General features: G+C 36.9%; 1 protein-coding gene across 2 annotated transcripts; it reads right to left on the minus strand.

Moving 5' to 3' along the window:
• Nucleotides 1-326: 326 nt before the first annotated feature.
• LOC306849372 (ras-related C3 botulinum toxin substrate 2) lies at nucleotides 327-14049 on the minus strand. Of its 2 annotated transcripts, none has more exons than XM_079384333.1 (7): nucleotides 13853-14049; nucleotides 7235-7306; nucleotides 7023-7140; nucleotides 6395-6457; nucleotides 1983-2142; nucleotides 1008-1147; nucleotides 327-740 (listed from the first exon to the last, which is right to left on the minus strand). In XM_079384333.1, the coding sequence occupies exons 1-6, from the start codon at nucleotides 13885-13887 to the stop codon at nucleotides 1017-1019; spliced, it is 579 nt and encodes a 192-aa protein (XP_079240459.1). In that variant the 5' UTR covers nucleotides 13888-14049; the 3' UTR covers nucleotides 327-740; nucleotides 1008-1016. The 2 variants fall into 2 exon arrangements, with proteins under 2 accessions (XP_079240459.1, XP_079240460.1); XM_079384334.1 differs by having other exon boundaries at nucleotides 997-1147.
• Nucleotides 14050-14177: the final 128 nt, after the last annotated feature.

Below are 14177 nucleotides of genomic sequence, written 5' to 3' on the forward strand. Positions count from 1 at the left end.
GATCTGTATCATATCAGGAAAAATAATTGGCACCTTAGAGGACTTGAATCAAAGGGTTTTGTCAAAGTGTTATACAATACATTCACTGGAAGTGATGTGTTCACAATATACGTGTTATGCGTGTTATAATTCTTTAGACAAGTGCAGTGTAAAAAAATTAATTTTTAAAGATTACTGGAGTATGTTTTACAAAAATATACTGTCAGTCTTTCTACTTTAAAGTGTTACCTTTAATTCCATGTGTTACTGTTCTTAACAGTGAGATTTACTAGCAATTTCTACAACATTTTTCAGTGTGGCACAAAAGACAAAAAAGCACAACTGGAAACAGAGTTGTAGAGTTTATTTTTTGCCATTGTTGCCTAAAAAAAACTACATAAGTATTATGTGGATGTGACTCACAGGTCAAAAAAAATCCTCAAAGTTCAACTCTGTGTAACAAGTACTTGTGCTTTTTTTGGTCTAGAAATGATCATCTCTATTGTTCTGTCTTGAGAACGACTGCGTACCCAACAAAAACACTCCAACACAACCAGTCACAATATATCACAATACATCAGTTAAAATAGGATTAAATATTTTCTAAACAACAATATTATTTCATTGTCATCATGTGACATATTCAAGAGTTATATTCTGCTAAAAAGAGAAGAAAGGCTTTAGTAATGTAAATGTGTCCCTTGTTGGTTTGTGGGAGAAAACCAGTGGATTTCTCTGGTACCTGTTTTACAGTGATGAATCTGGAGACAGAAAGAACAAAAGGTCAGTGGATGTTCTACTTTTTGCATCTCCTCACATCCTCTTTTTAAAAAATAGTCTTTGACATGAATCAGAATTACTGTCTTTAACTTCCACCTGGAAGCGTGCTTGTAAGTCACGACTACTGCAAAACAGCAATAGAACAAAGTTGTTCGCTATAATTGAGATGGCATCTGAAATTTTATGCATGCATTTCTCCCTCTCTGACTTCTGTCTCAACAGAAAAAAACCACACACATAAAATGTACCGTGCATCCTTAGAGCAGCACACAGCCCTTCTTCTTGACCTTGGTGGGTTGTGGGCAGAGTACAGCACGAATGGCCTCATCAAACACTGTCTTCAGACCTCTCTGAGTGAGAGCAGAGCACTCCAGGTATTTTACTGCATCTGTTCGCACACACAAACACAGATCAGGTTTGTTAACAACACCTCTTTTGTCTCTCTATATATATATTATAAGCATAGTTTGTATGCATACTGAAGCATCTCTGATCCACTCTGAGTGGGATATTTAGCACCAGATGTCTAGGTGCATTAGGTGTGCACAAATCTGTCATATCTGAGCGTGTAGGAGGACTAGCCCATGTGTTCTCCCAAATGCTAGATCAAATCACGCTGAGAACAAACTGCATTTAGCATCTAAATCTGTAGCCTGATATGTAGCACTTTGTAATTTTATGTATTTAGAGACTATGTGGTAATTATATGTTACAAAGAAACCAGATAATGAACAGTGTTTGCATTTGTCTTGTATCTTAAGCCTTATTTTCTCTCTCTTTTTTCTATGAACAGATTTTCAATAGAACTTGTGGTTCAAAAAGTGGAAAACAAATCAATTTGTTGTTGTTGATGCCTTATTATAACTCAAATAGAGAACTATTCAATAGTTAAAGGTTAGTAGGAATTGTTGAATGTTTTTCAAAGTCTCTTATGCTCACAAAGGCTGTATTTATTTGATCGAAAATACTGTTAAATATAATTCCAATTTTAAATAACTGTTATCTGTTTTAACATATTTGGTCACACTTTATTTTACTGTCAGTTCTCACTATTAACAAACCATTAACTACGACTTTTGCCTCAGTAAACTACCAATTACTGCTGATTAATATTTAGTAAGGTAGGTGTTAAGTTTAGGTATTGGGTAGGATTAGGGATGAATCTTGACACCAAACTGTCATCCAGTGATGTGAAAACTACAAATCCATAGCTGCTGGCTTACCTATTTCTTTGGCCAATGCAAGACCCTGTGGGTAAGTGATTGGTGCCAGTTTTTTCTCCTTCAGCTTCTCGATGGTCTCCTTCTCATCTCTCAAATCGAGCTTGGTGCCGACCAGAATAATTGGAGTGGAAGGGCAGTGGTGCCTCACTTCTGGGTACCACTAGAGGGAGCAGAGGAGCAGATCAAAACAGTTAATTCACATCTGTTTATCAGTCCATCTTTAGACTCTGTGGTATTTTTCTTTGCCTGTCTGTTGTCAAATACACAGGCTACAAAGCTGTTCAGAGCTGTTTTCTTCATGCAGTTGAACTGTTACTGCTGGCTCCTTTCCACAACCAATCTCTATGCAAGTCTGTCATTCATTTCAAATGCACACTAATGGACAGGTTCAGTTTGTTCAACTTTACACCTGTTATTTCTAAATGTGCCAAGGCCTTTTTATTGAAAAGCACTGACTGAATCATTGGTTAAAGCTCAGCACAAAAGCAATGTCAGTGGTACCAATGCTCAGACAACATACAGAATTACCAAATTTTGCTATAAGTCAAACATATTAAGGTTCTGCAATATATAAATGTATTGTGGAAACTTAAATTCCTGTAGAGCTGCTTTGCAATGATTTGTATCGTAAAAAGCGCTATACAAATAAACTTGAATTGAATTGAATTGAATATCTCAGAAAGTGTGCAGACTATGTGAAAAATGCAGCAAAAACGGTTTCTAACTTCTCAAGGCCCGGCCTCTGAATGCCTTTGAATCACAAACACCATTGTTTTCTTGCACAAAGCAACCCATGCTGTCACTTTGAGCAGACCTTGAGTAGACAGTGGGCACAAGAGCATTGCTATAGTAAGCCAACAGTGTCCTTGCCATCCCAACAGATTCACAAGTTTTATATCTGCAAACACTGTCTAAAACAAACACACAGACATCCATTTATAAGTTAAAACTATCAATGATGTTTTGATCTCTGAAGAGCAATTTAGCATTACACTTATACTGTAGCTTTACAGATCTGCACAGAACCTGATTTTACCAAGTGCGACATGTTCCTAGATCAACATTTTTGTTGACCCTGGAACAACATTGTGATTAACCAATCGGATTTGAAGAACCACCAGTTTATAGTTTTTGTGAAGTTTAGGCTTACAATCAGTGTTTAGTGCTTGTACATCAGTGTCATTCATCTATCATTTCCTCTGATTTTAGGGATTACTCCTGGTTAAGGTTAGGTTTAGGTGTAGGGATATGGTCAAGACTACATTTTTGTATTAAAATGTTGTTTCAGGGTAAACTAAATATCTTGACCTTGAAACACATCTAACTCAAGCAAAATCAGGACGTGCAAAGATCTGCAGACAAACAAAACACAGACACTGCACTGTGAGCTACAATATCACTTAAAAGAAAGCAGTAAACAAACATATCCTTGATACTTCTATGACTCAGGGTTTAAATCTGGCACTAGCCTACATCATTTCCCTTTCAGTCCTGCATTTGATCTACAGAGGCTCATCCGTTAAGGCTTTTGCATGCAACTTAAATGTGTCTTTGTTTTTTTCTCTTTAAGCTTATTAATAAGAGACTTCAAAAGGGTTTAGAAAGACAAAACAGTGGCCTTCGTTAGAAATCAGCGCATCTGCAGTGGCATTTATGATTGGTGGGCGGGTGGGTCAGTCGCTACTCAGCTTCCTAAGCCTCGCTTTCTAATCTAGTCAAAGCAAAGCATTATTACAGCACACCATTTTCAGGTGCTATCAGCCCAGTAATGAGAAATGATCTCTTCGCACTTAACATCTCCATGGCAGGTGATTGCTACCGAATAGATGCGTAAGCACACAGGCCATGTGACGTCTTACAACCCCCAGTGCATGTATGGTCTTTTCTCCCCACTTTAAATAGATTTGAATTTGTCTCCTCAACCTCACACAATCTATCAAGACTACATTTGCATATAGCTAGTGTTACCATGGTTACTTCTCAGGAATATACTGTAGAAATAATAAAAGGAACGACCGGAATGGTAGAAAAAGCAAAGAGTGGAAGAAGCTTCTGAAGGTCTTTGATTGGGAGTGAAAGCAAAAAGCATTAAGGAACCGGCGAGATGAGATTGCCATTGTTTGAACTTAATAAGAATTCAAAGGGATGTTTGCGTACTTGTTTATGCAAGCGCTGGTTTTAAGCAATGTAAATTGGACCGGATTAAGCCTCGAGTGGTTCTGGAATTATTGATATCACAAACAATTTGCTTTCCGTTCCATCTCAGGCACCTTAAACATACTGCGGAGGTCTTGATAAGGTCTGGCATAATAACAACAACAACAACAACTCAGCAGAAAATAATCTCTCGTTCTCTTTGCTCGTTCATTTCATCTTTATTAATGAAAAGAAATCTAGGACGGTACAGTTTTACAAAGCTATCTTTCTGTTTGTGTTGGATCATTATGATTCCTTTTATCAACGTGAAACTCTTTTTGTTTTTTGCCAATTCTCTTTGTACGTTCGCGGCTGCAGTTAGGTTCTTGCACTCTCACTAATGCAACTTATATTACCAAGCTCAATTCAGCCAATATTCACAATACAACATTTTGCTATCACTCTGTACCGGTAATCCCTTTGCAAACTGGTTGTTAAAACTGTTGTAAAGACCAGTTAGTTTATGCAAAAGCAATGAACAACACTATTACATGTAAGTTTCTATATACTAATACATTTTTTATATTTAAGTTGTATAAATTAATATTAGTTAATCCATTGTGTATTATAAACAAACATACTTTAACAATGCACAGTAATGTATTTATAAATTAACATTAATATAAATTAAAAAATGCGGCAAAATTGTTTATATAAGGCATTAACTAATGTTAAATTGAATCTTATTGTAAAGTTTTATATTTTTAATAAGTATGCATTTAAATAAGTATGTAAATCTTTACAACTTTTTTCCCTGCAAGACACAAAATGACTTTTTTGAAGGCCGTTGGGGTCCAAACAACACAGGACCCCACTGACTTTCATTTTAGTGAAAAAATAAAAATACTTTTTTTTTTTTTTCAAAATATTATTTTATGTTCCACAGAAGAAAGTCATACGTGTTTGGAACGTCATGCTGGTGTGAAAATCATGACAGAATTTTCAGCTATGCCTTTAAGTTTGAGATAATTGCTGATTTTCTCCAGTCAAACTGCACTTTGATGTAAACACAGATCCTGGAATCAATAACCTTCTCCGACAGAGAAAGATGTCTATGTTTATCTCAACAATAGCCTATTGATTTGAATCGAGAGAACAGGATATTCTGAAAAAAAAAAAAAAACTTTTAGCTTTCTAAAGAGAACATGTCCCTCACAAAGCATTTGAATTTTAATGTCACGGACATTTTCTTTTCAAAAGAAAAAAAAAAAAAAGTACTTCTTCCAAAGACATGCTTCTTAACTAGCTAAACCAGGACTGCTGGTCTAAGCTGTCTGTTTCAGCAGGATACACTAGATTCCTTTGTTAGAATCCTAATGGCTTAAGGGAGCAAAGAGTAAGTACCGTTATAATACAAGATATTATCCCAGAATCACAATCCAGAGTCAAAGGTGACCTTACCAGCCTTCCTGAACCTAACTACATCACCTGAACCCTTGAGGACTGTATACGGCACTCTTTTTGCCCCTAGGACGCTGGATTATTTTCACTACACATTCAGCAGAGAGCAGAGAACCGTCATTTTCCCTTTTGGGATCACTCTTGAAAATGCTCTCTGTCAGGGTGAAATAGAGGCCGTTTAAACATGCTAACTGTAACAGGACACTAAATGGTGTGTATCTGTCAGGCATCTACAGTTGCATTACTGGAGAACACAGGTCAGCCGAGCTGCTAGCACTGTTATTATACTCTCTTAGGGGGGTTTGTGAGTGTGAGGTAGATAAATAACTTACTAAATAGAGTCTCTACTGAATTAACCTTTTGGCTGGCCGGAAAACATACAGGTAAAGATGATGTGTGATAAATGCTTCCTGAGCACAAACCACTTTGCTTTTCAAAACAGCTGAATACCACTGATGGAACTCAGCCTTCATTTGTGAATGTCTGAATTGAATTCTTTTTAACAGAGGCTGATGTTGACATCATGCCCAATTCATCTCAAAATGAATATGAACGTTTGTACTTAAGGTCAGCAAATGCATCATGGATTAATGCACAGTGGCATCTAGTGTCCAGTCCAATGCAAAGCAAGGGTTTAAGGGCATGCATGAAGGTATGTGTACATGTGGGAATGTTGTAAGCATTCATAGAATGGCAGCGGGTTATTGTGCATGTGAATGTTGTTGATTGCTACTGGATTTTGTCTGTAGGCTTATGCTGGTGTGACTGTGCTTGTAGTCTATTAAGACCAGTACAAAACACCCATAAGGACTCACCTTGGCTCTGACGTTTTCAAACGATGCTGGGCTCACCAGAGAGAAACAGATGAGAAACACATCCTGCAAAATACCATCAGAGGACATTGTCACGAATAAACTTAATCAATTTTACTGTTCAAAAGTTTGTGGTCAGTAAGATAACATGTGACAGTAAGAAATGTATAATGCTACAAAAACATACAGTATATTTCAATAAAAATATTAAGCAGCAAACTTGAAAATGCACAACCAGAAATGTTTCTTGACCACCAAACAGGCATACTGAAATGATTCCAGAAGGATGATGTGACACTGAGGACTGGAGTAATTGGTGCTGAAAATTCAGCTTTGCCATCACAGGAATAAATTACTTTTTAAACTATTCATATTAATATGGAATATACTATTTATATTAAAATAGAAAACAGTTATTTTAGATTATATTAATACTTTACAATATTTCTAGCCTATTTCACTTTATTTTTGATTAAAAAATCCAGCCTTGATGATTATAAGAGACTTCTTTTAAAAAATATTTCTAAAATTTACCAACTGCAAAGTTTAAAATCGGTCAAAAACACTGATTGATCACTGTTTTAAATTTTTAAGGGGACGTGTCCCACTAAATGTTTATGGTGGATTGTACCGTCTGAGGGTAGGACAGTGGTCGCAGTCTGTCGTAGTCTTCCTGTCCAGCTGTATCCCATAGGCCCAGGTTGACTGGTTTGCTATCCACCATAACATTTGCTGAGTAGTTATCAAACCTGAGTGAAAACACCCAACCCACACAATCTCTCAATATTTTGAGTAAATTTCTCATGTAAAAATATAAACATTTCAAATTGCTGTGGTACTCACACTGTGGGAATGTACTCCCCAGGGAAAGCATTGGTAGTGTAGCTGATGAGAAGACAGGTCTTTCCCACAGCTCTGAAAAATACAAACAACAAAGAAGAAAACAGACATTTAGTTATCCGTCAGACTGATGGAAAACAAACAACATAACGTACTTTCAAGTAAAACACATGCTGCTAAAATTACTTCAAAGAATTCTAGGTATCTGTAACCATTCCAATCTGAAGAACAGGTGTACTGTACTTCCACAGCGAATTCACACATTTGTTCTCAAACACAAAGAACGTTGTATGTGGTCAAATTTCAAGAACATTTAAATCCTAACCCCATACAGCAATACCATACATGAAAGGAGGGATTCTGTATTCACTTCGTCTGTACTATTGCTTTTCATTGCTCAAACCTAAACTACCGCAGGACCGGTTCACACAGAACGAGTTTTTATATGCCACTGTACAGCTTTTTAATTGTACACAATTAGATGAATGCTAGATGAAGTTCTTTACATATGTGCGGCATTCGCTTATCATAAGCACAGCGTTGTTGAAGAATTTCAGCTTTTGACACCAGCTCTGCTGTCAGCAGTGTTGGGCAGTCACTAGTGACTAGTTACAGTAATAATATTGCTTTTTGCAGTAACTAGTAGTGTAACTAATTACTAATAAGATTTCAGTAATAATATTACATTTACCATCCATAAAACAGCTAGTTACTTAGTTACTTTCGATGCCTCGACCCCTACTGATTTAATGTCCAACAATCCAATAATTCCTAGATTTATTTTCATAATTTTCACAACTTGCACAGGCACATGAAGTCACCAGTGCAGCAGGCATATGGAATACGAAAAAGCCTACATTCAGCAGATGGAAATATTGCCATTACATGGATTTTGTCAGGAGAAAAGATGATCTGAACATTGATGTGTAAAGTTGTGGCATCACATGGCTTGACCACCCAAATCTTTTTAGAGAATGAAACATTTTCTTATGAACTTATATGGTTTCTTTTGATAAGCTGTATCATGGAATATAATCATACATAGGTAAAACAGAGAATTTATAGCTACAATTAGCTTCAAGCTACACGTGACAGTTCAGATTATACAGTACAACACTTTTACTTAAAAGTTACTATTAATCACCACTGAGTGTTTGTAATAACTTCTGACTATGATCCAATGTGGACTGTGGTCAAATGATGTGGCAGAAATATATTGTTACATTTTAAAAGAATTGTATGGGGAAGATATGCAGCTTATGTGGGGCATGAAAGAAAAGGAATGTAACTAGTAGTGTAAATAATTACTGTTGCCAGAAGGTAATAAGTAAAGTAATAATACTATTTTTGAAAGGAGTAACAAGTAATGAGTAATATATTAAATTTTTTGAATAACTAGTCCAACACTGGCAGTCAGTTTTAAAACACTGGGACAATCAGAAAAAGGCGAGGGCTGGGCAAGCATCGGATCGCCTCATTGATAATTCAAACATAAACATGTGTACGGTCATCGATGTCATTCCGATTTTGAGATTTTGTCGCAATGCCTATTAAAATCAGGCCAAAAATCGTGTAGTGCAGGGGTGCAAAATTCACTTCCTAGAGGGCCACGGCCAGGCAGATCAGTTCCAACCCTGGTCCAACACACATACCATGTAGTTTTCAAATAAACCTGATGGACTTTATGAGCTGGATCAGGATTGTTTAAATTAAGTTCCAAACATACAGTCGGTTCAGGATGAGCCTAATCATTCAGTCCTGTCAATCAGCATTACGAGCCTAAGTAACAGTCATCACGCTGTTGCAGTGACAATACTTCTGGCATCCCACCACCTCCCCATCTCCTCCTCTATTTCTGTTATTCTTCCTCTCAGTCTTCGTTTATCATTAACTATTAAGACTGGATGAGCAGGAGAACTCATGAATTAGGGTTGAAGCTAAACTCTGCAGGGCTGTGGCCCTCCAAGACAACAACAACGTACTAAAAAAGCAAAAGATTTTTCTTTTTTTTTTTTTAGACAGATGACAATGTTGTCTAAACAATCTGTACTCACATGGTACCGCAAAAAGACTTAAAATGCTATATTAAGCATGCCAGGCCAGTAGTTGGTGATGTTACAGTTTTCACAAATTCACATTTTCATAGTTTACATAGGTATATTAACAGTATCGTTTTGAAAACTTGTGCTTTGAAACCTGTTTTCAAAAGTTTTCATTTTTAGGCACATGCATTGAATACACAAAAAAAAAAATGCAGAAAAAGTTTTTTGTTTTAATCGAAAATGGTGTCGTGCAAATTCCCCCTGAGTTGTGAACCCCTTTTTCAGTGTCTGGGTGCCATAACTGGTTAAATATCTAAAGCTGCGGTACAAGTGTGAAATATGTTTTAACTGGAACTGACATCTGCGACGACAGTCGCGATTGTTGTGAAAAGAACAGCAATCTGAAGACTTTAAAAGTTGTGTAGCATATTGGTGGCATTAGCTGTTACCAGGATGATAATTATTTAATTTATGCAGTTTTATCTTTTAGTAGCCTTCATTTCTGCTGCTTGGCTATTTCTGTTATTTCCATTTTTACGGAGCATCCTTCTTTTTTTTTTTTTTTGTGCATCCCCTTTTACGCGTCTTACTGTATAACTAACAACAGAAGATTTCCCTCTGGGGGAAAAAAAAATGCATATACTCAGAAATCCTTTCATTTAACTAGAAGTAAAAAAAAAAAAAAAACTGCTGTCACACTCAGATTCAGTGATAGTGACGCCACATGCAATGCGGCGACAGCAGACTGGGGAGCAACACAAAATACCTCAAAACAATTGTGCGTGCTTACATGAACTCAAAAAGAGAAGATGACATTCAGTATGAAAACAGGTCACCTGAAGCAGCAAATACTTGGGCTGAAAGAAGAGCGTACAAGTGTACAAATTCCAGTGGAGCGCATGTTGGTGCATGCAGGCAGCGAGAGTGAGGAATGCTGGGATTCAGGAGCCTGTGGCTGCATCTCCCTCACATCAAGAAACACTGGAGCTACTCAAGGGCAAGGCCAAAGCCACAGACATCAGGCTACACACGTTCATTCACATCAGAACTATTTGCTATCTTTATTGCACTCACTGCTTGATTTCTCTCTCTTGCTTTTGCATTCACATTCAAACAACACATACAAACACACATATGGTAATAACCACATGTCGTTTGAGTTATCCAGACTTGTGTGCACTTGACTGTAGGGCTGGGCTCTGATGTATTGTGCACTATAAGCCATGATTCAACAGCAAAAACAGAAAAAGTCCACATAAAATTTCTGTAATCCATTTTGACAAGTTGCAACAAAATAAAGTAATATTAACAGAACTGTGTCTGTGAGTGCAGCCACTGTGGAGATCAAACATGCTTTCACCACTGAGCATAGTTGAATACATTTTAATCTACAAAAATTTCTGTACACACTGGAGGCAGTGTGCTGAAAACATAATTAGAAAACAGTGGGAGATAACTGTTAAGAGGTGCTTTCTGAAGCTCTTTGAAGTTGTGAATCAGATATAGATAGATACAGGGAGAGAGATAGATTCAGAGAGAAAAAGAGCAAGAGAAAGCTCAGTATGGGGTCTGGCATTGTCGTGACAGGATGACAGAAAGTTGGGCGGTGTCAGCCAGGAAGAGAGACAGCGAGCCTCTTTTTGAAGTGTGTCTTTGAAAATGTGCCCTTAGTTGCTTCAACATCTTAATGCTCTTTCTCTCTCTTTGATTAAACATAAGCATTTTCTGTAACTCCTACAAATGTAAAACAATGTGATAGCTATGCGTGTGTAAATGTCTTGTTCTTGTGGGTTACAGGTCTTGAGCTGATCGTATAAAACGGCAGGGCCTCGTGTTTTCGCAGAGCTGGCTTCCGCAGAAAGCAAGAGAGAATTGATACAGAAACTGATACTTAGATGATAGTCAGATGTGACAGAAACAGAAGAAAATGTCCACCTGGAAGGCATGACAATTCAGAGAACTCACCATGTTATAGCATCAGGGTTAAAAACAAAACAAAAAAGGAGGGGAAGAAGAATCAAAGCATTACAGGGTTTGTGTGGACAAGTGCAAGAGTTAAAGGATGTACCTTCAATATGAAAAAATCAGTGAATTAGAAAAGAAATTGTTATTATTGCCCTGACATAATTTGATTTGTTTATCTTTGTTCACTCAGCTATCTGAAATTGATGTTTAGTTGTAAAGTTCTAAACACACCCAAGTGCATGATGATCTTGTGATGCATTTATATATATAATATGGCATCCTTCTTAAAGACATGCATTCAACATAATATCAAATACAAAATGTAAAAAAAAAAACATCTACTCCACTTTACTGCAACACTACAAACCTGCAGGTTTTACATTTAGGTATGGTAATTCATCTAAGAGGTCAAACCGTGACACCTCCATCTTCTATTAGTCTCACATCTTCACGTGACTCCAATTCACAGATCAGCGTTCACCACAATTTGGAATGCAGCAGTTGCATTTCCAATTGCATGCATATGAATGGAAGTCAGTGGAATAAAAAGTATAAGTGTGACCATTCATGATATACATAACCATTTAGTAAGTTTGAGTTCTAGAGGTTTTAATATTTAAGAGTAGTTGAGCATGACTAGTAAAGAAGTAGAACACACAAAATAATTTAAGAATCGTCACATAAATCTTTTCCATACAATAACAGCTCACAGTGACCATGAGTTGCCAGACTGGAGTTGTTATCTCTGCTGCAGATCTCAAATCAAATAGAAAATATAATATAGACATCAATAACATTGTTTCATTAGCTCTCCAGTGTCATAGCCAAACATAATGAGAGCAAACCTAGCGCACAATTAATGTGAACTAATTTATTGTGGTTTTAAATTATGCTTTTTTTTTTAGCCGTGTTGCAGCTGGATAGGATGTGGTCATGTTAAACTTTTACTGTATAAAATATCTATATGAAGGTTTTTTTAATTAATTAATAAGTGCATATTAATTACATTTTCATTTTTGGGGCATTTTTTTCTCTGTCAATGTGTAAAAGGAGGAATATTCACCCTGTTAATCTTTGAGCAATATAAGGAACTTCAGAAGCTGGGTCACGGCATCAAATACAAGAGGAAGTTAGCAGCTTCAAAATGGAGAACTGTGCACAGGGTTTAAACAGGATATCCTCAAAGCGAAAGCACCTCTCCCCTGCTGCCATTCGCCATGTTAAATAATGCACTTAACTTGGCCAAAATCCATAAACAGTGCATTTTGTCGTGTCAATGAATTACAATGTCCACACTTTAAACCGTCAGCCTATGTCCCTAATAATCGCTGCATCAGCATCCCGCTCTGCTTCCAGATCTGTAGTTCATCAGCATCACTTTTATTCTCCAGTCCCGGCTCACTGCGTTATATAAAGCAGACGAGATAAAGTGATGTCGCAAATCACCTCATATATGTCCCTATGCAAATTCTTCCTCCCCCTTTCGAAAAGCAGATTCAGACTCACATGTTTCAGAGCCATCTCATCCTCCATCTTGAATCATCACTGTCTGCAGGTCAGCATATGCTCTAGAAACACCTAACAAATTTGTCTGTTTATGGTTATGAATCTTAACAGAAAGCAATACACAGGCTTGACATATTTGGGTCTAAAGGAATAAAGGAGAATCTGCTTCTCTGTCATTGTCAGTCATATTAAAGCAACATTTAGACTGCTTAACTTGACTTTGTATGGCTGCACTCTCACAATGAAAGATACTCGTTGTATTCCTTGCACGGCTATGTTGCATAATTCATGGAAAAAATGCTTGGTTCACTAGTAACAGCCCAAATGTTTACACCCTGATGAAGTGCCCAATTGCATATGCCAATGTTTCCAAAGTTTTTGACCTTTTTAATTATGTCTTAAACAGGCTTTAGGATTTCATAACATTCACATCATGATCTTGTCACTCAGAATAAAACCTTATTAAGAATGTGACCCATGTGCGACTGCTGTTTCCTTTTTTTGATGAAAATCAGTTGACATGTATTGTGAGACATAACTTCCTGCACACTCTCAGAGGAAAGGCAAAAGCCAGAAGGTGCTCATCCTTCAGTGTATTAACTTGCCCCTGGATGTCAAGCCCTTAAATATCTCTGTGACCCCCAATCTGTCAGCCCAGTACTGCACATCTCTCTTAGCCAAACACAACTGTAGTAGAAGTTAAATCACGGAGTCTGTAGATGGCTTATTTTATGCCCTTACAACCAAAAGAGAAATCTCAGATATATTAAGTGTATTCAGGCGTGACCGTAAAGATTTAGCTACCAACCTTACCCTGAGGCTATATAAACTAAAATACAAAGTATCTCACGTGACAAATGAGGAAATTAAAACTTTTTTTTTTTTTTTGGAAATTAAAACTAGAGAACAGACTTTTAAGCGCTTTTAAGATATTTGAGTGCCCATGAAAACAGTATACTTGCTACCAACTCAAATTTCAAATGAATAAATACTAAAAAATACAAGGAAATATAAACCATTATGATGTTTACAAACAACTTACAAATATAAACGATGAAAAACAGATATTAATAAATAAATCAGTTTAAAACTTAAACATTTCACTCACCCATCTCCGACCACCACACACTTTATTGCTTGCATTTTCCGATACTTTTGACAAACCTTTGCCGGCTGCCGCTGTAAAACAACTGTAAGGAACTAAGTTGCAACACAGGAAACAGATTTGCTACTTCAGTGTGTCAGTCTCTCTCTCTCTCTCTCTCTCTCTCTCTCTCTAATCTGCGCACTCGCTCATGTGGTTGTGACAGTTTTGGACATCGAACTTTATGAGGAAGTATTTAACTTTTAAGTGGAAGACATGAACGCGCTTTATATCAGTGCGTTATATGCATAATAGTCCACAAGAGGGCAATGTCGAATCATCATTGAAA

This window comes from Barbus barbus (assembly GCF_936440315.1).
Source record: "Barbus barbus genome assembly, chromosome: 3".
NCBI lineage: Eukaryota > Metazoa > Chordata > Actinopteri > Cypriniformes > Cyprinidae > Barbus > Barbus barbus.

What these genes read in the sequence shown, in the direction of transcription:
- LOC306849372 (XM_079384333.1), bottom strand. Translation starts at nt 13,887, where the DNA reads ATGCAAGCAATAAAGTGTGTGGTGGTCGGAGATGG. An exon ending in CACTGTCCTACCCTCAGACG is followed by an intron (nt 6,458 to 7,022) that starts GTACAATCCACC and finishes GGTATTTTGCAG; the next exon opens with GATGTGTTTCTCATCTGTTT. An exon ending in TTGAAAACGTCAGAGCCAAG is followed by an intron (nt 2,143 to 6,394) that starts GTGAGTCCTTAT and finishes TGCTCCCTCTAG; the next exon opens with TGGTACCCAGAAGTGAGGCA.